Source organism: Oryctolagus cuniculus, chromosome 10 (genome assembly GCF_051225735.1).
Source record: "Oryctolagus cuniculus isolate XC-2025 breed Fujian yellow rabbit chromosome 10, ASM5122573v1, whole genome shotgun sequence".
Classification (NCBI taxonomy): domain Eukaryota; kingdom Metazoa; phylum Chordata; class Mammalia; order Lagomorpha; family Leporidae; genus Oryctolagus; species Oryctolagus cuniculus.
Window position 1 is genome coordinate 28,347,012 of NC_142876.1, and position 21,775 is coordinate 28,368,786.

The 21,775-nt window shown below is 56.7% G+C and overlaps 1 protein-coding gene across 2 annotated transcripts in view; it reads left to right on the forward strand.

The window, feature by feature from the left end:
- Positions 1-21,775, forward strand: part of MYO5B (myosin VB) — a 329,807-nt gene that overhangs the window by 237,017 nt on the left and 71,015 nt on the right. For both annotated transcript variants that reach the window (XM_070050187.2, XM_089305758.1), the window contains exons 18-21: positions 10,845-10,956; positions 14,501-14,712; positions 16,534-16,690; positions 17,981-18,220. In XM_070050187.2, coding sequence (XP_069906288.2) covers positions 10,845-10,956; positions 14,501-14,712; positions 16,534-16,690; positions 17,981-18,220 — 721 coding nt within the window. The remainder of the gene's footprint in view (positions 1-10,844; positions 10,957-14,500; positions 14,713-16,533; positions 16,691-17,980; positions 18,221-21,775) is intronic.

The window sequence follows — 21,775 nt, forward strand, 5'->3', positions numbered from 1 at the left end:
GGCAGCTAGCGTCGCTGGCCAGCTGGCGGGTCGACTGGGTCACCTGTTTTCCGGCCCGGGCTCTGTTGCCGTTGTGAGCATCGGGCTGCTCGCATCCGTGAAGGTGCTGCCTGCAAACAGGTTCAGCAAGGTGGGCTCCTGAGAAGATGCCTCTCTGCACCCATGGGCTGGCCCAGCCCTGAGAGCAGGGTGGAGCTCACCATTCCCCATCCTCTCGCCTTTTATGGCCTGGGCTGCAGGAGCTGGCGGTTGAACCGCCGAGCTTTGGAGTCGGGCCTGGGGTCAAGTGTTGGCTCCCACACTTCTTGGCTGGGTGAACCCAGGCAAGTAGATTAATCTCTCAGCCTGAGTTTCCTTGTCGTGAAGTAGAATGATCAGTTATTTTCCAGTTGTTGTGAGGGATGAGATAATGAATCTAAGGTCCATCAGCTCAGTGCTGGCCACTTGGATATTTAATGAAATGACTATTCTTCCAGATAGGGGCAGGGAGCTGCCTCCCTATCACCGTAACTGGGTGGAGCATGTCAATGCCAGGAATTTCTACCTGTTTTTCTGAAATCCTAATGCGTGAGGTCACCTCGAAAGGGCGTTCTGAAATTCCTAACACTCCAAGCATCTGGATAGGTTTAAAAATTAAGTCTTAGGCCGGCGCCGTGGCTCAATAGGCTAATCCTCCGCCTTGTGGCGCCGGCACACCGGGTTCTAGTCCCGGTCGGGGTGCCGGATTCTGTCTCGGTTGCCCCTCTTCCAGGCCAGCTCTCTGCTGTGGCCCAGGAGTGCAGTGGAGGATGGCCCAAGTACTTGGGCCCTGCACCCCATGGGAGACCAGGAGGAGTACCTGGCTCCTGCCTTCAGATCAGCGCGATGAGCCAGCCACAGCGCGCCGGCCGCAGCGGCCATTGGAGGGTGAACCAACGGCAAAAGGAAGACCTTTTTCTCTGTCTCTCTCTCTCTCTGTCCACTCTGCCTGTCAAAAATAATAATAAAAAAAATTAAGTCTTCCAGAACCAGCTGGGACTATGATGCCCTGTGTTAAACTGTTCAAGGTCATTGTGCAGGAAACTTGGGGGCTGCAGGTCCTCTCAGCTGTGCCTGTGCTGCACAGTGCAGGGGCCTGGAGAGGAGCAGAGAACCTCAAGGTGCTCATCTCTGGATAATTGACAGCTGGTGCTGGTGGTGGGCTGGTCAGCGGGAGGCATGGACATCAGTACCACATCAGGACACTGGAGAAAGGAGCAAGGGAAGCCCACAGCAATGAGGTGTACAGAGGCAAGTGGGACTTGGAGACCATCTGAGTGTTTTGGGAACCACCTGTTTTACCGAGAACATCTAACAGGATGAGTTATTTTAATAATAGAAGGTGGGGCCGTGGTTGTGGTTGAGCGAGGTAAGCCACTGTCTACAATGTGGGCATCCCATATGAGCACGGGTTCGAGTTCCGGCTGCTCTGCTTCTGATTCAGCTCTCTGCTAATGCACCTAGGAAAGCAGTGGAAGATGACACAAGTACTTGGGCCCCTGCCACTCACATGGGAGACCTGGATGCAGTTCATGGCTCTTGGCTTTAGCCTGGCCCAGCTGTTACCATGCTGGTTATTTGGGAAGTGAACCATGGATGAAAGATATTTCTACCCCCGACCCCCAACAGTCCTTCTCTCCCTGTAACTGTACCTTTCAAATAAGTAAATCTCAAAAAACAGAAGTGGCTTGCAGGGGGCGTTCCTCCAAGGGCGTCTCCGCAGGCATCAAGGAGAGGCGAGAAGCCCGTGGAATCTGACCTGGTTCTCTATAGACCTCGCTGCAGGCTTGGAGGTCAGTGCACATCTCTGCCACCTCTGACTTGGTGGTGGAGCTTCCTCGCAGCCTCACCCAGTGAAATCAGCGACTGCAGGTGCCGTGCACACTCCCTCTGGTTGGTCTACTGTCGTACGAAATGATCTGGAAAGAGAAAGGGGAGAGAGGGGCTCACATGACCTCAGTGTGCAGTGTGAACAGCATCTTGCCCTCATAGTGTCCCTCTGTCCCATTCACCTTTGTCCTCTGTGTCAGCCTGTCCCCAGCATTTAGCCCTGTGCTGGCTGCTGTGCGGGAATGACACCTGTCAGTCACGGCCCCACCCACCAGGAACTCACAGTCTAGGAGAAGGGATGTAAGCGTAAGGCTTCCAGAGGCGAGGTTGTGGTGCACGTATGGGAGGAGCAGAGACTTGAGCTGAGTGCAGACCGAGGAGGACGCTGCCCACCGGGGAGCAGCGTGATGCCCAGGACCGGAAGTGAGGACCAGGGAGGAGAGAGCTGCTTGGCAGCCACGTCCCCCAGTTGGAGCATCTTGGATCCTGGTGTGCCGCCGTCCTCGTGCAGGCCGCCTCTTCCTTGGTGGCTGAGAGGATGCACGCCTGCCAAGATTTTACAGCCACATGGAAGGAAAATGGCTTCCCCGGAGGCTCAGAGCTCCTTCTCTGGCCACCGGCAGGGTGGTCTGCAGAGTCAGGCACCCGCAACACGCTGACCTGCGGGTGGCTGATGGGGGTCCCTCCCTGTCTCCTGTTGTTGCAGGCTTCTGCCCGGCACGTGATTACGATGCGTGTATACCTTGTGTTGTTGTGATTGTGAGGATTGTGGAAAGGAAGGCAAAATGTATTTCTGGCATCACAGGAAGTGTTTGCTAGTGCTGGGGTTTAAATGTGTGGGCTCAGACCTAGAACAGGGTCCTCTGCATCCTCCTTCCATTTGTCACTGTAGCAGATTTTTTTAAAAAGAATTTTAAGATACGTTTTATTATTTTGAAAGGCAGAGTTAGCTTCCATTTGTTGGTTCATTCCCCATATGGCTGCAGTGGCCAGAGTTGGGCCAAGCCAAAGACAGGACCTGCTCCCAGGTCTCCCACGTGGGTAGCAGGGCCCCGAGTACTTGAGCCCTGACCTGCTGCTTTCCCAGGCACGTGATCAGGGAGCTGGACCAGAAGTGGAGCAGCCAGGACTTGAACCGGCACACATATGGGATGCTGGCATCACAGGCCATGGCTTAACCTGTTACGCCACGACACTGGCCGCTGTGTCTTGCTAGATGGTCCAAGCGAGTATTCCTTCCCCAGACTGCCACTTGAAACATTAACTTTTGGGAAGAGGTACCATGATTTTGTGCCCTATTTTCAGTACTGACGTGGAGCTGAATCAGCCAGTTATGATTACATCATAATCGTGTTCTCTCACCACTACCAAACTAAGCACCTGTAGGAGGTGATGTTATTTGGAGGATGGTGGTGAGGGGATAGGGCTGTGGGACAAAGCTGCCACACCGGCCATCTTCTGACTGGGCCTCATTGTTGAGTCTTCCGCACCTGCTGACCAAGGTAACCATTTGGAGTGACCTCACTAAACAAAACCTTGCTTCTGCCTAATTTGGGAGATGCGGGGGTAGTCCGCTGTACCTGGGGAAAAGGGGCTGAGGTTTAGGGTTGCTGTGCGCCCAGCAAGGTGACAGCTGTTGAAGCACTCCACAAGCATGGGGTGTGGCAGCTCCACGCGGCAGGTAAGTGGTCACCTTGCTGCCCTGATGTAAGGGGCCCACAAGTGGGACCTCCATGGGCTGGGGGTTGCCTGCAGAAAGAGTGTGCCCCCTTGGCTGTGGAAATCCATCCCAGCAGAGTGAGTCCCCTTGTCACTCATTTTGCATGGCTTCGCGTGGCGGTTTCTGAAGGCAAGTTGAATGGGCGTCTTTGATACAAGAAATTGTGGTTTCCAGCAGCATCCTGCATCTCTCCCGTGGACGTGGCCAAAGGCAGGATGTGGCAGAGGGCCATCTGGGATTGCAGAGCTGTGCTGCACCATCCCCGAGGCGCTGCCCCTGGAGCCCACGCAGGGGGCTCCGGCGGTTCCTGCATCCAGCCTGCTGATGCCCTGGAAGGGGAATTCTCACATCTCCACCAAGGTTAAAACATGCCCAGAGCCCCCAGCCCCCCAAATGGAACAAATGCACAATGGCAGGCCAGCAGTGGTGCCAGCTGCTCCCTCGCTCCACCCTCAGACTTCAGTACACCTGTCTGCTTTTGTTCTCCCTAAGAATTATGGCTCCCTGGGAGCCTGATTTTCAATGAAAATGTGTTCCATTGAAATGCTGTGTGCGGTGGCTAAGAGATGTGTTCCCTGGGATATACATAAAGCATGGTGATGGATGAGCTGTCCCGGCAGGGAAGCTCGGCCACTGCTCCAGCTCCCCCCAGGGCTGGGGCATCTGCTGTCGCCTGGCTCCCTCTCCAGGGGTTCCCAGCAGCCTTGAGTCCCTGAGGAATGTGGAAGAATTTACTACTTAGCCCAGCACATGGTGGGGGAGCTTGTGAGTGTTCAGTGTTAATATCAAAGACAAAGTCTCTGCTAGATTGTGTTCTCCACTCTGTATTCATGAGAGCTGAGTAGTGCCTGCCCTCCCAGCATCCATGCCCCCACCCCCATGAGGAATAAATGGCATGAGACTGTGGAGCTAAGACCGAGGCCCTAGGAAACTCTCACTTCACATACTTAATTGTGCTCGATGCCCATGCTCTGAAACTCCCCACAGAGCGAGAGTCACGCACAGCCGTGCAGTCAGGATTCTCGACCTCATGGTCTCGCAGCCTTGACTTCTGGTGCCCTCACTTCTTAGCTGAGAAACCAGTGCCTGCTCCAAGGTGACAAAGTCACGACTCTTTGTCTTCTAAGAATTTCGCAGTTGCAGGCCTTTCATCCACTTTGAGTTAATTTGTGTGTGTGATGGGAAGGGTAGAGGTCTAGCCTCGTTCTTTTTTATGTGGTTCCCCAGCTGTCCCAGCACCAGTTGTCAAAAAGACCACGTGGACAGTTGGCGTGGGCAGAGTAGGTGGTGTCACCTGTTTCGTGGGTGAGGGCACCATGCCCAGAGAGGATCAGTGATCTCATCCATCCTCCCGACACAGAGGGGTGGGGCTGCCCTTCCAGGCTCCCAGCAGGTTGAGGGTACCTACCCCGTGGGTTTCGAAGCTGCTGGTCTCTTCTCCGATTGGGGCCTCTTGTGTCCCTTTCCAAGGTTTGTCCGTCATGACAGCGCAGGGAACTTTGCTAGCCAACAGCATTTATTTCTCTGCTGCTGTTGCTCCTAATGGGAGGAGGAGGAGGAGGGGCAGGAGCGTGTGTTGCTTGGTGGCTGTAGTGAAAGTTACCCAGAGAAGCGACCACTGGCCCTGGTGGCCGGGTCTCCTGGCATGAGACCTCTGCCCACTCCTGCTCTCTGTTCCCATGCGGGAGACTGCAGGGAGGGGCAAGGCTTCTGAGCTAGAAGCGTATCCCTGCGTTCCGAGCTGGGATGCCAGGATTCTGTAGCCTGAGAGGAATGGCGGCACAGTGGGCTGTCTGGAAGCACAGGCTGACCCACCGAATTCTGCCCTGGACAGCTCTGAGTCTCCGCTTTCCTGGGGGCTGTCTTTGGTGGCCCCCCTTTGCGGTCTCACGTCTCGGAGGTTATGTGACTTAGCACCAGGCACCTTGGTCTTGCCAGAGGAACTCTCTGGGTTTGTGTGATCCAGTCCCCCCACCACCCCACACGAAGTGCTACCAGTTTGGCAGAAACACCTGGTCTGTTCACACCAGTCCCCTGGGGACGTCTATGCTGGTTTTACTGTCCTGTAGAATGTTCCAGTGTTGGGCTGCAGCTGTGAGTTGAGGCAGGCAAAAATGCTCAAGTGCACACACACACACCCCACCCCAGCGACTGTGTTTCCTTCCCCTTGCCAGCAGCTCTATCACTGCTCACTGCCTGGAGACCCTGGGGAGCACATCACAGGGTGGGCCCTGCTGAGTGCTTGCCTCAGCTCATCCCATCCTGGCCTCGCTGCTGCCGCTGATTGCCCCGTTCTTACCAGGGAGCACTCTCAGAGCTGGGCTTTTCCCATACTCAGCTGTGCCCACTTGACCAGGTCAGGGCACCTGCTCCCTAGCAGCCCACAGGCACATTCCTTTAGCAGAGGAAGCATGACGTCGAAGTTCAGGGCGCTCAGCTAAGCCCCCCAGCATGGGAGTCAGAATCCAGGGAGAGCAGATTGGGATTGGGATTGGGATTGCTAAGACTCCACAGAGCACAGGAGCTGGGCTTGGGCTCAGACTTAGGGTGGGTGGAGAGAAAGGAATGGACGAGCAGCCAGGAATGGGGTTAGGAGACACCTCCGGGACAGTGAGCAGCAGTGCAGAACTGAGGGTGGGACAGGGGTTTCCAGGGTCACCTGGTGAGGCCTGGCCCAGTGGGGAAGGGGCCATGCTGTAGAGGCAGGTGGTAGTCTCCATTTGTTCTCAAGGTTGGCTGTTTTAAAGCATTTTGCAAGTGTGTTAAATGTGCCTTTTAAATGTCTCAGTGAATGGAACAGGGGGGTGGGAGAGATGGTCCGAAGAGGCCAGATGTCCTGTGTTGTGTGGTGCTGCTGCTGCCCCCAAGGCCAGTAGCTCCCTCGTGGAGCAACACTGGTCAAAAGCAACAGTTGACCCTGGGGGTTTCAGCCACTGGCATGATCAGGAAAATACGGTTCTTAAACCCAGGTCTGAAGATACCGCACTGGTTGATAAGTGCTGGGTAGTTTACAGCTGTTGGAAGAGAAGCCCTGGCCAGAGGCGGCCCAGGTCCAGCAGGGAAGCTGACCCATGTCCAAGCAGGTCTGTAACGTGAGGCTCACTGGGAATTGCTCAGATGCCACCAGAGAGACAGACTCCATTGTGGCAGCCACAAGGAAATGCCCGGACAGCCCGTGGTCCCCACCAGGGGACTTCCCATTTTGACAGGGTCTGGGCCACTTGCATCTCAAGATCCCTGTCACATCCGAAAGTCGTCGTCTTGGCACTGCACTGCGTCTCTGGAGGCCCTGCTGTGAGAGGGAACAGGGAGGCAGCTTTGCCTCTGAGGCCCTGGGAAAGTGAAAGGCCTCGGTTAGGGGCTCTGAGCACAGCACTTCCGTAGCTAACCCTGTGTCTCTGGGAGAACACCCGCCCAAGCCGTCCCGCTGCCCAGTGGGGAGTCTGCCTTCTCCCAGGAGCCCTGCAGCCTTTCCTACGTTTGGCCTCTCCCGCACCTTCTCCTTGGGGCAGGGGTGCGTGGGGGAGTCGGGCAGATCCCTGGAAGCTTTGCAGCTTGTCAGAAGCTCCATGCCGTGGCCTCCCCGGCTGCGAGCCCTGGAGGACTGTGTGTGCACTGGGCGATGCTGCTCCCACTGCCCAGGTGGGAGGGGTGAGGCATCCCTGCTGGACACCGCTGGCTGGCGTCCGATCCAGGCTTCTGTATCGGGCATGCTATGCCCCGAGCCCTTCCCATGCTGGCCTGCGAGGTCTTTGCAGTCTTGTCCCCATTCTTGGACTCTCCTTGACTTACAGGTCTGTCAGCAGGAAGGTTTTCAAATTAGAAGTGTTTAAGGTTTTCAACCCAGCTAAATGCTGCTTTAATTATTTCCAGAGTGAAATCACAAACTTATAGGGAGAAATGGCCGGCGCCGCGGCTCACTAGACTAATCCTCCGCCTTGCGACGCCGGCACACCGGGTTCTAGTCCCGGTCGGGGCTCCGGATTCTGTCCCGGTTGCCCCTCTTCCAGGCCAGCTTTCTGCTGTGGCCAGGGAGTGCAGTGGAGGATGGCCCAAGTACTTGGGCCCTGCACCCCATGGGAGACCAGGATAAGTACCTGGCTCCTGCCATCGGATCAGCGCGGTGCGCTGGCCGCAGCGCGCTGGCCATGGCGGCCATCGGAGGGTGAACCAACGGCAAAGGAAGACCTTTCTCTCTCTCTCTCACTGTCCACTCTGCCTGTCAAAAAAAAAAAAGTCTTTAAAAAACAAAATTAAGTTTAAAAAAAAAACTTATAGGGAGAATTAAGATGAGTGAGTACGCAAATAACCTCAAATGCCGAATGTGAGAAGTGCGCAGTCGCTGCATGGGAGGGGGGCGCCTGCCAGGAGGGGCTCTGGAGACCGCATCACGAGGCCAGATGTTGACAGCTGGGCATGGAGCAGGGAGGAGACGCTTAGCAGCCCCTTCTCTGGGCATTGCTCCACTTGCGTCTTCCTCAGCTCCATCTCGCGCTACTTGGGAGTGTGGGTAGAACGGGTGGATCTGTGTTGAAGGCTTGGGGACTGGGGCAGGAAGACCCTGGGGAAATTCGGCAGCATGGGCACATACCTAGAAGACCCTGCACATCTGATTGTAGGTCGCCATCTCTGGCTCTTTCCCAGGCCTCTGGGATTCAGTCCATCAAGGATCTATCTGGGCATGGAGTTTCCCTGCCATTGATTGTGTGTGATTAAAATCGTTAAAGCAGCATTTAGCCCGGCAAGTGACCTGAGCTGCTCCCATTTGTAAAGCTGCCTGCTAGGGCTGACCAGTAATTCTGTGGTCTGGGTCACACCCACTCTACAGCTGGAGGGGCAGAAAAGGTGTCAGCTAGGTGAGCTGCAGGCACCCCCACCCTACCTCCCCAAGGGGGTCCCCGCTGCCCAGGAGCTTGTGGAGCAGGGCACGTACACTTGTTCTCCTGGGCTGACAGCTTTGCGGTAGACAGACCACTAAGGCAGAGGCATAGAGGAGATGAGTAGTTACCAGGGTCAGCAAGGAGGGCAGAGTGAGGTGTGAGTGCCTACGCCTGTGGGGTTTCCTTTGGGGGTGCCGAGAATGTTCTGGAATGTCCTGCTGGAGGATGGTCACACGACTTGGCAAACAGAGTAAGAACGATTGAGATGCCTGCTTGGAAAGTGAACTATGGCATGTGAGTTATGCCATAGTGAAGCTGTTATTTTTAAGTTAAAAACTTGGTGGAGGGAAAGGCTTGGTAACCTCCAACCAGCCACTTTACATAGAGATAAGGAAGAAGGGAGAGCGTCGCTCTGCTGTTTGGCTTTAAGCCTCATCGTTTCTCAGAGGCCCTGTGTTTGCCACCAAACCAAGAGAGAGGTTGGTGAGGAAGCGGGGACGGGAAGAGGGCCAGGCGCTCAGGCTTGCTCTGCTCGCCCGAGGAGCAGGGAGGGGATGGTCCCAGGCACCCCCAGGCCTGGGGTATAGGTTGTGGGGTTCCAGGTCGGGCCCTCACCTCTGGAGAACCTGCTGCCCACGCACGGGGTGTCCCTTCCATCACCAGGGCTGCCTCACGCTCCTCGGCCCTCGCTGCTTCCGGGAGAAGATTCCTGAAGGACTCTTAGAAAGCACAGAGCTCCCGGAGGAGGGGTCCGGCCCATTCCTCTGCACTGAGGCCATGGAGCCCTTGTGAGGCCACGGTGCGGGGGGAGTAGCAGGTGCACGGTCTCGACCCAGCCCCTAAGCCATATCCCAGTGAGCGCTGCCGAGCGTGGACCCTGAAGGTGGCATGTGTGCACTGCCTCGTGGCCTTGGGCAGCAGGAGCTGGAGCAGGCTGTGGCCCTCGGCCCCGGGGGGCCAGGCTGACGTGACCTTCACAGGGGTCTAGGTTGGAAGTTCAGCCTCGTTGGGGTAGGGATTGTGCTGCCTCACAGCCTGAGACACTGTGGGGAGTGTGTGAACATCTCAAAATTGAGCTGGGAATCTGGGAGCGTCAAGGGAGTGAGGAAGGGGTAGACCTGCCTGGAAAGCGGGGAATTTGCCCGTTTGCTTAAGTAGAGACCTCCTCACAGGCCAGGACCCCTCTGTAAGCCGAGCTGCGTTCCCTGGGGGATGGGGCCATGTGTCCCCATGTGCTGGTGTTGTCCCTCCAGTGGGCCTGGTTACTCTCATGGTCAGAGAAGATCATGAACCTTTGTGGGGAAAATGGTTCCTTCTAAATCGTACCCAGATCTGAACAGTGTCATCTGGGGGCTAGGATATGACCATGTGTTATTTGCTAATGTGTTCTTTTTGGCATTAAAAAACAGTTTACAATGAGCAGTATTCATTCTGAAAGAAGAAAATGGACCAGCATTGAGGCACAGTGGGTTAAGCTGCTGCCTGCAATGCTGGCATCCCAGATCAGAGTGCTGGTTCAAGTCCCAGCTGCTCTACTTCCAATCCAGTTCCCTGCTAACGTGCCTGGGAAGGGAACAGAAGATGCCCAAGTATTTGGGTCCCTGTCACCCATGTGAGAGACCCGGACAAAGTTCCTGACTTCCAGCCATTACAGCCATTTGGGGAGGGAACAAGAAGATGGAAGATCTTTCTGTTTGCCCCTTCCTCTGTCACTCTGCCTCTCAAATAAAGGAATAAGTCTTAAAAACACTGAAGGGGCCAGCGTTGTGATGTAGTGTTTAAAGCTGCTGCTTGCAGTACCGTCATCCCATATGGCTGCTGGTTTGAATCCCAGCTGCCCCACTTCCTATCCAGCACTCTATGGCCTGGGAAAGCAGTAGAAGATGGCCCAAGTCCTTGGGCCCCTGCACCCGCATGGGAGACCTGGGGGAAGCTCCTGGCTTCAGAGCTCTGGCTGTTGCAGCCATTTGGGGAGTGAAAACAGTAGATGGTAGACCTCTCTCTCTCCCTCTCCTCCTCTCTGCATCTCCTTCTCTCTGTGTGTAACTCTTTCAAATTACACACACACACACTCTGAAAAGCAAAGCTGCTCTCCAGGGAAGGCCCTGGCGGCTTCAGCAGCGGTAGAGAGAACTCCGCATGCTTGGGTGGAGACCCTGGCCCCTTCTCTGGGTGGTGCCACGGGAGCCACTTCTCCCTGGGTCCTCCGGTGGCACCTGCAGGCATGCGCAGCACCCTGGGACTCGGGGAGGCCTGTAGGGAGAACAGGATGCCCCTGGGGCTGTTTGTTCCATTCTGAGAAGGACTCCTGTCTGATACAAGCCTGCGGAGGCTCCCAGTAGACCTTTCCCCTCCCCAGCAGGGTGTCACCTGTCGCCCCTTTGCTTTCCCTGCAGGTGGGCCTACCACGACTTCTTCAACCGGTACCGGGTGCTGGTCGCGAAGAGGGAGCTGGCCAACACGGACAAGAAAGCCGTCTGCAAGGCTGTCCTGCAGGACCTCCTTAAGGTGCGAGGGGTGGGCTGTGGGCGGCGGCGGCGGCAGCGGTGGTGGTGGTGGTGGTGGTGGTAGTGTTCTGCCCATTGAACCTCTGAGCTGTTGCCCGTTTCCCCACATCCCTTACTAAACCTGCCAGAGCACTCTGCACCTGCAGGAGATGGAATTCTTCATGCAGCTCGCTGGGGTGGCTGCACGCCGCTGTCCCAGGAGCTCCCAGACTCCCCAGGGGCTCCATAGCTCAGCCTGCCTGACCCCCGGAGCCCAAGTATAGCCCGGAAGTCGGCAGAGGGGCAAATGGCTGCACTGCTGGGGTCTTGCCTGTTTGCACACCCAGCCTGAGGCTCTGCTCGTTTCCACAGTTTAAATAACACAGCAGGTTTTACACTGGAATCTCACCTGGCAGAGCTATAAAAGCAGAGCTGTTGGGGGCCTTTTAGGAGAGGCAGGTCCTCAAGTGCTTCCATAGCTGCCGGAGCTCAGCGACTGTAGCAGATGGCTGTCACTGTCTCAAGGGACTAGGTCATAGCAAAAGTCATCCTTTGGGGAAGGTGATGTAAGAGTTACTTCAGGCCAGCACCATGACTCAAAAATAGGCTAATCCTCCGCCTGTGGCGCCAGCACACCGGGTTCTAGTCCCGGTTGGGGTGCCGGATTCTGTCTCGGTTGCCCCTCTTCCAGTCCAGCTCTCTGCTGTGGCCCACGAGTGCAGTGGAGGATGGCCCAAGTGCTTGGGCCCTGCACCACATGGGAGACCAGGAAGATGCACCTGGCTCCTGGCTTCGGATCAGGGCAGTGTGCCGGATGCAGCGCGCTGGCTGTAGCGGCCACTGGAGGGTGAACCAACGGTAAAGGAAGACCTTTTTCTCTGTGTCTCTCTCACACTGTCCACTCTGCCTGTCAAAAAAAAAAGTTACTTCAAGGATTTCAAATTTTAGCTGAGACTTTGCCAGGAAAGTCTACCCGGACTGGCTGCCTGGTGAGCCATCAGGGTTTGGGGTGGTGGTTTGTCTTCTGCCCATCTTGGCTGCTCACGTCTGTGGCTGTAGACGGTGCAAGATGGTGCACTCGAGGCATATGTAGTTGTTGTTGTTGTTGTTGTTGTTGTTTTTGACAGGCAGAGTGGACAGTGAGAGAGAGAAACAGAGAAAGGTCTTCCTTTTGCCATTGGTTCACCCTCCAATGGCCACCGCGGCCGGCGCGCTGCAGCCGGCGCACCATGCTGATCCAAAGGCAGGAGCCAGGTGCTTCTCCTGGCCTCCCATGGGGTGCAGGGCCCAAGCACTTGGGCCATCCTCCACTGCACTCGTGGGCCACAGCAGAGAGCTGGACTGGAAGAGGGGCAACCGGGACTAGAACCCAGTGTGCCGGCGCTGTAAGGCGGAGGATTAGCCTAGTGAGCCATGGCACCAGCCGCATATGTAGTCTTAAAGTTCCCTTTAAACAATGGGGAGCCCCTTGCCTCACTCCCCCCACCCCCTCTGTTTTTTCTCACAGTGGGGCGATGGTCTGGATAATTGAGGCTTGTGGTTGGTTGGTTGCACTCCAGGTGGTTGAGATTTTTGCGTGGTTCACCTGTCAGGGTCCACATCTTAGCATAGCGTTTCTCATGGGTGAGAAGAGAAATCTGCTCATGTGCGGCTGCTCTCGGTGAAGAGGAGGCACCAGGCGAGCTTGTCCTCACTGCTCCCGGGAGCTGGCTGCCTGGTGTGCGGCCCAGGCCTGTGCACAGCCCGCTGTACCCTGTGGCTGCCTTCTGGGGCTCGTCCTGTGCCACACTTCTCTGAGGTTAATAGCAGAACCTCTACTTCCAAGCAGCGGATACGGTAGAGGGACCCGGGTCAGACTGCTGGGGTCACCTTCCACCTGCGTTACCCACTGCCTCAGCTGGCAGGGCCAAGTGCTGGGCCTCTGATGCACCCATATGTGGGGCCTACTGGGCACGGCTGCCCTTCCTCCCACTGATGAGCAGGCTGTCTAAGCCTTTGCAGTGGACTAACTCAGAAACCATGCCCACCGATGCAGTCTGACTGTGCACAGTTAGTCTCTGAGAACGTGTGGCCCTGCCAGCGAGCCAGCTAAGTGGCCGTTGGTGTAGAGAGAGCTTTCCGCCGCCGTGGATGGGCTGTCCCAGTGTTCCGTCCCAGCAGGAAGAGTGGGCTGACTTCGCTGTAGCAGGTGCAGCTCAGGCTGTGACCGCAGGTGCAGAGAAACCTCCTATAATACTTTTTTGGGGTGGGAGGTTGATTGCCGTCTGTTACTGTGTGGGCTGCTATGTGATCATTTGAGGATAGTTTTTTTTTTTTTTTTTAAATTAATAGCTGTACATGTTTATGGGCTACCTTGTGACCTTTTGGTACATGTGTGCCACGTGTGGTGATCAGAGTGGCGTGATGCCCACTCCCCTTTGCGTGTGGAACATGGAGGCCCCTTCCATTCACTGATAGACGCACACCCGGTCCTTGTGAACTCCGCTCACGGCGCTGAGCTGGGCAGCTGGAGGAACTTGGTCACTCCACAGCCTCTAGTAATGACTGTCCTGGTTCACATTGTGGTTTGTGGCTTTTTTCAGCTTCCACACATGAGGAAGAACATGCCGTCTTCTCTCTCTGTCTGGCTTACTTCCCTGAATACAATGTCTCCCAGTTCCACCCATTTTGCTGCAAATGACAGAGCTTCGTTTTCTCTTTTATGACCGAGTAGAATCCATTGTATGAGTGTATACACGTATATACACAGGTACACATACATGCTGCATTTTCTCCATCTGTTCATCTGATGATGGACACCATGGTGGATTCTATGTGTTGGTTGTTACAAACACAGACCAGGCCTCTGACTCAGTGACTGTTTTGCACGTATACCCCATAGTGGGATTGCTGGGTCACATGTCAGTTCTGTCTCTAGGTTTTTAAAGAGTCTCCACGCTGTTTTCCATAGCATAAGGAGTCCTTTTTAAAAAATGTAGACCAGATCGGGTCATTCCCTTGCTCCCAGCTTTGCTGTCACTCCCATCCTGACTTTGCGCTGCAGCCTTCAAGGCCCCTGGCGACTGGCAGCTCCACCACCCGCCTTCCGTTCCCCGTAGCCGGCCGTCCTGGGTCTCCAGCCCTGGGTCACACCCAGCTTGTTGCCACCGCAGGGCATTGGCACCTGCTGTTCTGAGGCTCCTCCCCTTGTGTTTCCACGCTTGCCTCCTTCGGTTCACTCAGGTCTGTGCTCAGATGTCACCTTGACAGTGGCACCTGCCTTAGTCTCGCCTCCCCTGCCTCCTGGTCCCCATCCTCACCGGAGAGTGTAGTGTCGTGCACTTGTCTGCCTGCCCTCGCCATAGTGCTGGTTCCTTGAGAGCAGGTGTCTTGTTCCCTACCACATCCTAGACAGCGAAGCCCAGAGCCTGCCACCCGGGACGGGGTTTGGTGTCTGTTAACTGAATACTCGGGGCTCACCTGTGTCTGCAGGGGAGCGGCCTGTGGAATCGGGCAAGGGCTTCTGTCCCGGGGTGGTGTGGGGCGCGTGGCCTCGCTGCTCACCGGCGACTCCCTGCCTTGTGAAGGATCCCGACAAGTTCCAGTTCGGCCGCACCAAGATCTTCTTCCGGGCAGGCCAGGTGGCCTACCTGGAGAAGCTGCGAGCTGACAAGTTCCGGGCAGCCACCATCATGATCCAGAAAACCGTCCGCGGCTGGCTGCAGAAGGTGAAATACCGCAGGCTGAAGGGGGCAACCTTGACCCTGCAGAGGTACTGCCGAGGATACCTGGCCCGCAGGTGAGCCCTGGTGGGGAGTGGCTGGGGTAGGGAGACGGGCACGGCTGCTCTTACCCCCATGGTTAGAGTGGCTGCCTCCAGGCCCTGTGGTGTCTTGTCCCTGCCCATCCCGTAGCTGCCCTCCTCGCCTTAGGGAGCAGGTCTACTTCCCAGGACTCCAGTGCCCCGTCTGTCCCCATCCCACCTGCACCAAGCTAGGACCAGCTGATTTTGCCATATGGCCTTTGCCTGAACCCCAAAGCTCATGGGGGTGCAAGGGGAGGAAAGCTCTCCTAGGAAAAGGTTCAGATGCGGCCTTCACGTCGCAGCTCATGGGCGCTCAGCCTAACGGCTTGTGCACGCATTTCAGAAGCCCCTGGAGCTGGGAACCAAGGTCCCCCTTAGGGGCTGTTGTGCCATTCCAGCACAGGGAGGATGACCTGTCAAAGCAGAAGCAGCAACCTGGAACAGGGGCACCAGGCAGGCTCACCTGCCAGCGCGGTGCCACCCAGGGGAGCGCTCTCCACCACTGCGTCCAGGCTGATGACATGCTAGGGCGGCTGCAGCCGTGCCCGCCGACGCAGGTGTAGGGGACACAGCCCCTGGTGAGATGCCCCCCCCCCCGGGCCTTTCCAGCAGTTATGTGAGCTGGGCTGAGTCCTGATTCAAGGTCAGTGCTGTCCCCAGGGAGGAGAATTTCCTTGGAGACGTGACCGTAACCACCATGAAGTCTCCCATTGGTAAGCTGAGGTTCACGAGTGGTTCACAGCTTGGTCATCTCTGCGAGAAATAAAAAGCAAGAACAAGAGAGCCCCCAGGCTCCAAGCCCAAGCAGGTGCCCTGTGTCCTAACGTTAGAGCGCTGCCCTCCTCGAGCCCTCGTGAGCTGGCCATAGCTGTTTATGCAAGCAAGAGCAGAGAGGACAGACGCCAGCAGCCACCTGCGAGCTGTCGCGAGATGAGCTGCACAGCAGCAGGAAGGAGGGGAGCGTTGGCGGTGATGTCCACGCCGAGTGACTCCCGGCAGGCTTTGCCGACTCGTCAGATCGCAGTCACGGGCCCTTGTGCCTGGGGCTCTGCCTTGGTCTCCCAGGCTGGCAGTGAGCTGCGAATCGGTGCTGGCCCGTGTTCTCCCTGGGGGGAGTTTGCTGTCTGCAGATCAGCAGAGCCCGCGCATGAAGCAGGTGCATTCAACGAGCAGGCGGTGTGTGCACGGGGCGGGTCACTGCCTCTGGGCCGCACAAAGTGACTTCTGAGGTCCTTTCTGGCGTTTCACGTTGAGTCTAGTTGAGCACTTGGAGCAGTGAACTTGAAGCCAAACCAGAGCCTTCGGAAGGGCGGAAAGTGTCAGACGGGCTCTCGTGGGAGGTGAGGTAGGGACTGCAGAAACAAAAGGGGGAGGCAATGTGTGCATCCAGGGCGTCCTCAGGAAAAGGGCTAGGCGGGTGAGGAGCCAGGGAGGCAGCGGTGTGGACCCAGGAAGGTTTCAGTCATTCTGCAAATGTTGCCAGCACCTGCTGGGCCAGGCCCGAGCCGGATGCAGGGTGCCTCGCTGGCGCAGCTCAGAGGGACGGTGACATGGAGTGCTGAGGGTGAAGTCATGGATGAGTTGGTTGCATGAGGATCACGGAGGAGGAGGGCAGGGTCACCCTGAATGGAAGCTTGTGGAAAGGGAGTGAGCCCGAGTGTCACGTGCCCAAGCCATCACTGGGTTTGATGAGGGTGGCAAGAGTTGTCTTGGCCTGGGGATGTCCAGGCAGTGCCCCAAAGGGAGGGGCGTGCGCTGTGGACGACTCTGCATCTTGTGGGCCAGCCTGACCTGTGCTGCCTTCTGCTCCCCCAGGCTGGCCGAGCACCTGCGGAGGACCAGGGCGGCCGTGGTGCTGCAGAAACAGTACCGCATGCGGAGGGCACGCCTGGCCTACCAGCATGTGCGCAGGGCTGCCATCGTCATCCAGGCCTTCGCTCGGGCCATGTTCGTGCGCAGAATCTACCGCCAGGTGAGCTGCCCCCAGGAGGGACTTGCAGGCCGCTGGTTCATGCTTTAGGTTGCATCAGGTCACGGCCACTGGTGTGGGCGTTTGTTGGGAACTCCCAGCTCACCAGGCACTTCACGGCTCTGCTCTCAATGGGTTATTTCCAAAGCCCCAAAGAGAGGAAGAGTGGACGTCATGTACCCCCTGGAGACCTGAGCGGCTCACAGAAGCTGAATCTGCCTGGGGGCCCGTGTCAGGCAGCTGCAGGGCCCAGTCTTGGGCGCGTTCAGGAAGGGACGCTGACCGTCAGCAGGCCTGGCCCCTCCCTTTGCTGGGTGAGGATCCCGGCCCATGGCAAGGAGAGTTAGGGAGGGCGCCCCACTTCTTCCTGCCTGGTGTTGCTCTTGGTGTTGTCCCGGTGAGGCTGAGAGCCCTCTGTCAGGACACGCCAGCACGGCCAGGTTACACAGACACCACTGAGCACAGCACCGAATGGAAAAGTGAATCGGGAGAGAATGTCTCAAAGTCTTGTTTCTCTGAGCAAACCTCCTCTTCTACAGTAAGAGATGTGATTTTCTAAATAGCAGGAGTCAATCACTAATTTGGTGTGTGCATGGAGACATTCAGCCAGTGGGAGAAGGCTCTGTGAACTCTTGAGAGACAGGGGCAGGTTTGGAGGCAGCCAGCAGGGGGCAGCAGACGCGAGGCGCTGGCACTAGGTGGGACTCCCGGCTCGGGCAGCTGCAGCACTGGGCGTGTTCCATCTGTGCGTGCTTGCTTGTTAACTCTGCTCCACGAGCATTTATTAAGCAGAGAAGTGGGGGGAGAACGTCCATGATGCTTTCCCTTAGTGGTAGTTAATTAGGAAAACCGAAGCCCAGGGAATTGGAAGCTCAGTTCATCATAGTAAACCAGGAACTCATTGTGGCCTCTCACAGGACAAACCACTTCATCTTCCAGCTCTCCAGCCCCTGGATGGCGTCCACAGCTGTTAAATGGGAGGAGAACAACTGGGTGGTCCATAGGCCCCTCATCATTGAGAGTTTCGGATGGTGGCTCCTTAACCAGTAAAACAGAGCTGGAAAATTTGAGTCGAGTCCCTGTGGGCTTGTGGGTTGCAGAGCCGAGTTAAAATCTGTGCCTTAAGCAAGCAGCCCTCAAAGCCTCAAGTCTCCGGGGCAGGTGCACTGTGTACCTCCTAAGATCAAGGCTGCCCTTGGTTCCCCAGGCCTTCCAGCAGTCACAGAGGCTCCCCCTGCCCCATCCCATGATGCAAACTCATGGAGGTGGGGGGGTGTGCCTGTCCCCTGCCAGGTCCTCATGGAGCACAAGGCCACCGTCATCCAGAAGCACGTGCGAGGCTGGAGGGCGCGCAGGCGTTTCCTGCAGCTGCGGGCCGCGGCCATCGTCATGCAGTGTGCCTTCCGGAGGCTCAAGGCCAAGCGGGAGCTGAAGGCCCTCAAGATCGAGGCTCGCTCGGCGGAGCACCTGAAGCGGCTCAACGTGGGCATGGAGAACAAGGTGGTGCAGCTGCAGCGGAAGATCGACGACCAGGTGAGCGGCAGGGGCTCTGCCCCGGGGCGCAGCGCCCGGGCATGGCCGAGAGAGACTCACGGCTTCCTGGGGCGCTGCACCTGCCAGAGACTGATGGTGAGACAGTTGCTGACCGCATAGGCAGAAAAGTGCCCCCTAGTGATGCAGTCCCCAGTCCCTGGGGGGGATGGGGGGTGTAACCTCCCGTGGTACCGGGGACTCTGATTAAGTGTCACAAGAGGAGAGGACAGCCCTGGTGGGCCTGATGTCATCACGGGGCTCCTCCTGACGAGGCTGGAGGGGCAGGGGTAGGCAGAGTTTTGCGGGTGTGCAGGCACCTGTGGAAGCTGGGAAAGGTACCCAGAGCCTCGAGAATGAACAAGCCCTGCTGACCCCACCTGGACGTCTGACCCAGATGTGCAAGATAGTAGGCTGAGGCCATCGGTTATGGCAGTGACGGGGAGCTGGTGCAGTGCCCAAGCCTTGCCCTTTGGTGCTGATGGAGGGCACGGAGCTAGCGCTCTGCCCGTGGTAGGTTGTCTGCTCCCCATAACAGAGTCACATGCAGGTGACAGTGGTGGGGCCCTGGCTGCTGGCTCCAGAGCCCGTGCCCATCACCACTCTGCCCTGCTGCCTCTCTGTCCCACTGGGTGCTGGAAATGGCATTCACTGCTGAATTAGTGCCATTCAGGTTCAGCTCTGCTGCTTGAAAGTTGAGTGGGTGACTTAACCACTCTGAGCCTCAGTTTTCCTGTCTCTACAATGGGGCTATAAGAAAACTGAATGCTCTAACACATTGGAAGGCCCTGGGATGCAGTAGAAAAACGTTACCAGTACTATTGAGTCGGGGCATTTGTCCTCTGAGTTTCCACTCGGGGAGGGGACAGATTACTACACGGAATTCACATAAGCACAGGCCTGTTGGTTCACACAAGTGGGTGCCCATGTCCTTGTGCCCCCCTGGGGGGCCGGTGGCCATCCCTCATCCTCTGCAGAACCTGACGGTTCCAGTGCACACAGTGGCTTTGGCATGGTTGGGTGCTGTCTTTCAAGGGCAGACTCGTGTGCCAGTGAGGCCAGCAGCTTCCGGTCCCCTCTTGTTTCTGAGCACCTGCCTGGCACCAAGCCCCACGATCAGTGCTTTTCTGCTGCCTCGCTTGGTCCTCACGACGCCGTGGGGGTGCTCTCATAGCTGAGGAAACTCTGGGTCAAGCACAGTAAGTTCCTTTCCAGGGTCAAGGTTAGAAAGTGCTAGAACCTGGGTCTGACCCCACAGCCACAGTGGCGGTGGGAGGGGTGCTTGTTTTAACCCAGCCATGGCCAATGCCTTCTTTCCTGTGACTTGGGTTCCCAGGGTCTAAAGTAGATTTGTGGTTCCTTGGCTCATGTCGGGTGTTATGGTGACCCCAGGACCCTAAATGGTTCTGCAGTGCCCCAGCAGGTTCCCGATGGCTCCTGAGATGGGAGGGGAGTGGCGAGAAAGAGAAGGAGTTAGAGTTGGGGCCACCAGGCATGGCCTTGGAGGCCAGTGTTTTGACAGCCTGTTCTGCACTGGGGGGTGGTTTTTAAGCTGCTTGTGACCCCACCTGGGAAGAGCAGTAAATGAGCCACCTTGTACCTGGATGGGCTGCCCTGAACAAGATCCCAGGAGCAGTGCACGGACGGCAGCAGGAGGCCCCTGCTTCCCCCTCCTGACGCACAGCAGGCTTTCTGCACGGTGACTGTCACCCTGGCTGTCTCCTCTCTGGGCGAGTCCTGCAGGATGCCTTGTTTGCCTGGGCTGCTTCACGGGGATGCAAGACAGAAAGCCCCAGCCCAGGGGAGAACACACTCAGTCCCTGTGCCCTGTCCGCCTGCGGTGATGCCCCAGGTCAGGGAGGGAGGCCCACCTGCTCCGAGGGACAGAGAGTGCAGAGGAGGAGGGTGGGTCCGGCACTGGCTGTTCTACGCAAACCCAAAAACACCATGGTGTGGTTAGTACTGTGTGGTTGCTGGTGGATGGCCAGAAAGGGCACTGCATGGTCAGATGTCATCAGGTAACGTTCCAGACAAGCGGCCTCCGACCCCAGCCCCTGCCAGGAGCCCTAGGAGCCGCCGGCCATGCTGACCCTGGGTTTCCAGCCGTTGGGCTCTGCATTGACATTGATGGTTCCCAAAGTTGCCTTGAGAGGATAAAAATAAATCAAGTATTTTACAATCCACGTGCCTGAGCATCAAAGAGAAGCAGATTCAAAGGCCTATTTTTAAAAAGAGCTTTTTGGCCCTAAGCTTCCTGCTTGGAGCATCTGTGCAGAGTGGCAGGTGGCAGCCACCCCGTGCAGGGCACCCTGCGTGCGAGGGGGTCAGGATGCGCGATGGGGCCTTGCTTCCTCCTGCCCCCACGTCTCCTTTGCCTGTATGCCAGCCTCACCCTCCTATATTTTGACTCATTTAATCCTCACCATAACCATGTGAGAATAACGGTAATATTGTTCCTGTTTTAAAAACCAGGGAACTGAGACACAGAGAGGTGTTAAGTAGCCTGTCTGGGGTCATATGGCTATGTTGTAACACAGCTGGGTTTAAACTTGATGTCAAGGGATAGGTTCTGCACCCTCTGACAAAACTGTGGGGTCTCTGCCCACTGGGAGACCCTTGGGACTGAGAGCTCCTCAATGCAGGGGAGACTCTTACCTTGGCAAGGGGCCATGGTCATGGAGAAGGCATCGTCATGGGGACCGGCCAGTGTCTTACAGTGGGGGTGTGGCCTGGTGTCGGAGGATGTGCTTGATTGGCTGCTTGTTGATTGGGTCCTTTAGCAGGTGGGGCAAGGAGTTCGGAAGTAAATGAGTTTCTTTTTCCTGTAACTCCTGGAGACAGTGCAGGTAGCTGCCCTGTTGATGCAAAAGGTTCTGAAGCCAGGAGGAGACGGGCATTTGTCAGGAGCTCCATAGGCCAAAATGTGCCACAGAGTTCCAGCTGCACAGAGGTCTGGGTGCTGGCTCAGCTGTAGTAGCCAGAGCCGCCAGCTTGGACATAATCGGGCCTTGAGTTCCTCCAAGGGGACCTCCAGCCCAGACATTCACCCATGCCATGATTTGGCTAAAGCGGGGTTCCTGTCCCCTAGCTGCACTGCAGAATCACCTGAGCGAGGGGAGGGTTTTTTTTTTTTTATTTTTGAGAGGTAGAGTTAGAGAGAGAGAGTTACAGAGAGAGAGTTTTAGAGAGAGAGAGAGAGAGGTCTTCCTTCTGTTGGTTCACCCCCCAAATGGCCGCTACGGCTGGTGCACCGCACTGATCTGAAGCCAGGAGCCAGGTGCTTCCTCCTGGTCTCCCATGCGGGTGCCAGGGCCCAAGCACTTGGGCCATCCTCCACTGCCTTCCGGGGCCACAGCAGAGAGCTGGACGGGAAGAGGAGCAACCGGGACTAGAACCCAGCGCCCATATGGGATGCCAGGGCCGCAGGCGGAGGATTAACCAAGTGAGCCATGGCTCTGGCCCCTCGAGAGGGAGGTATTGAAAGTATCCCCACTTGCAAACTGTTGAAATCTTTACTTAGTATCTACTAAATTGATCTTCTGTATATAAAGATAATTG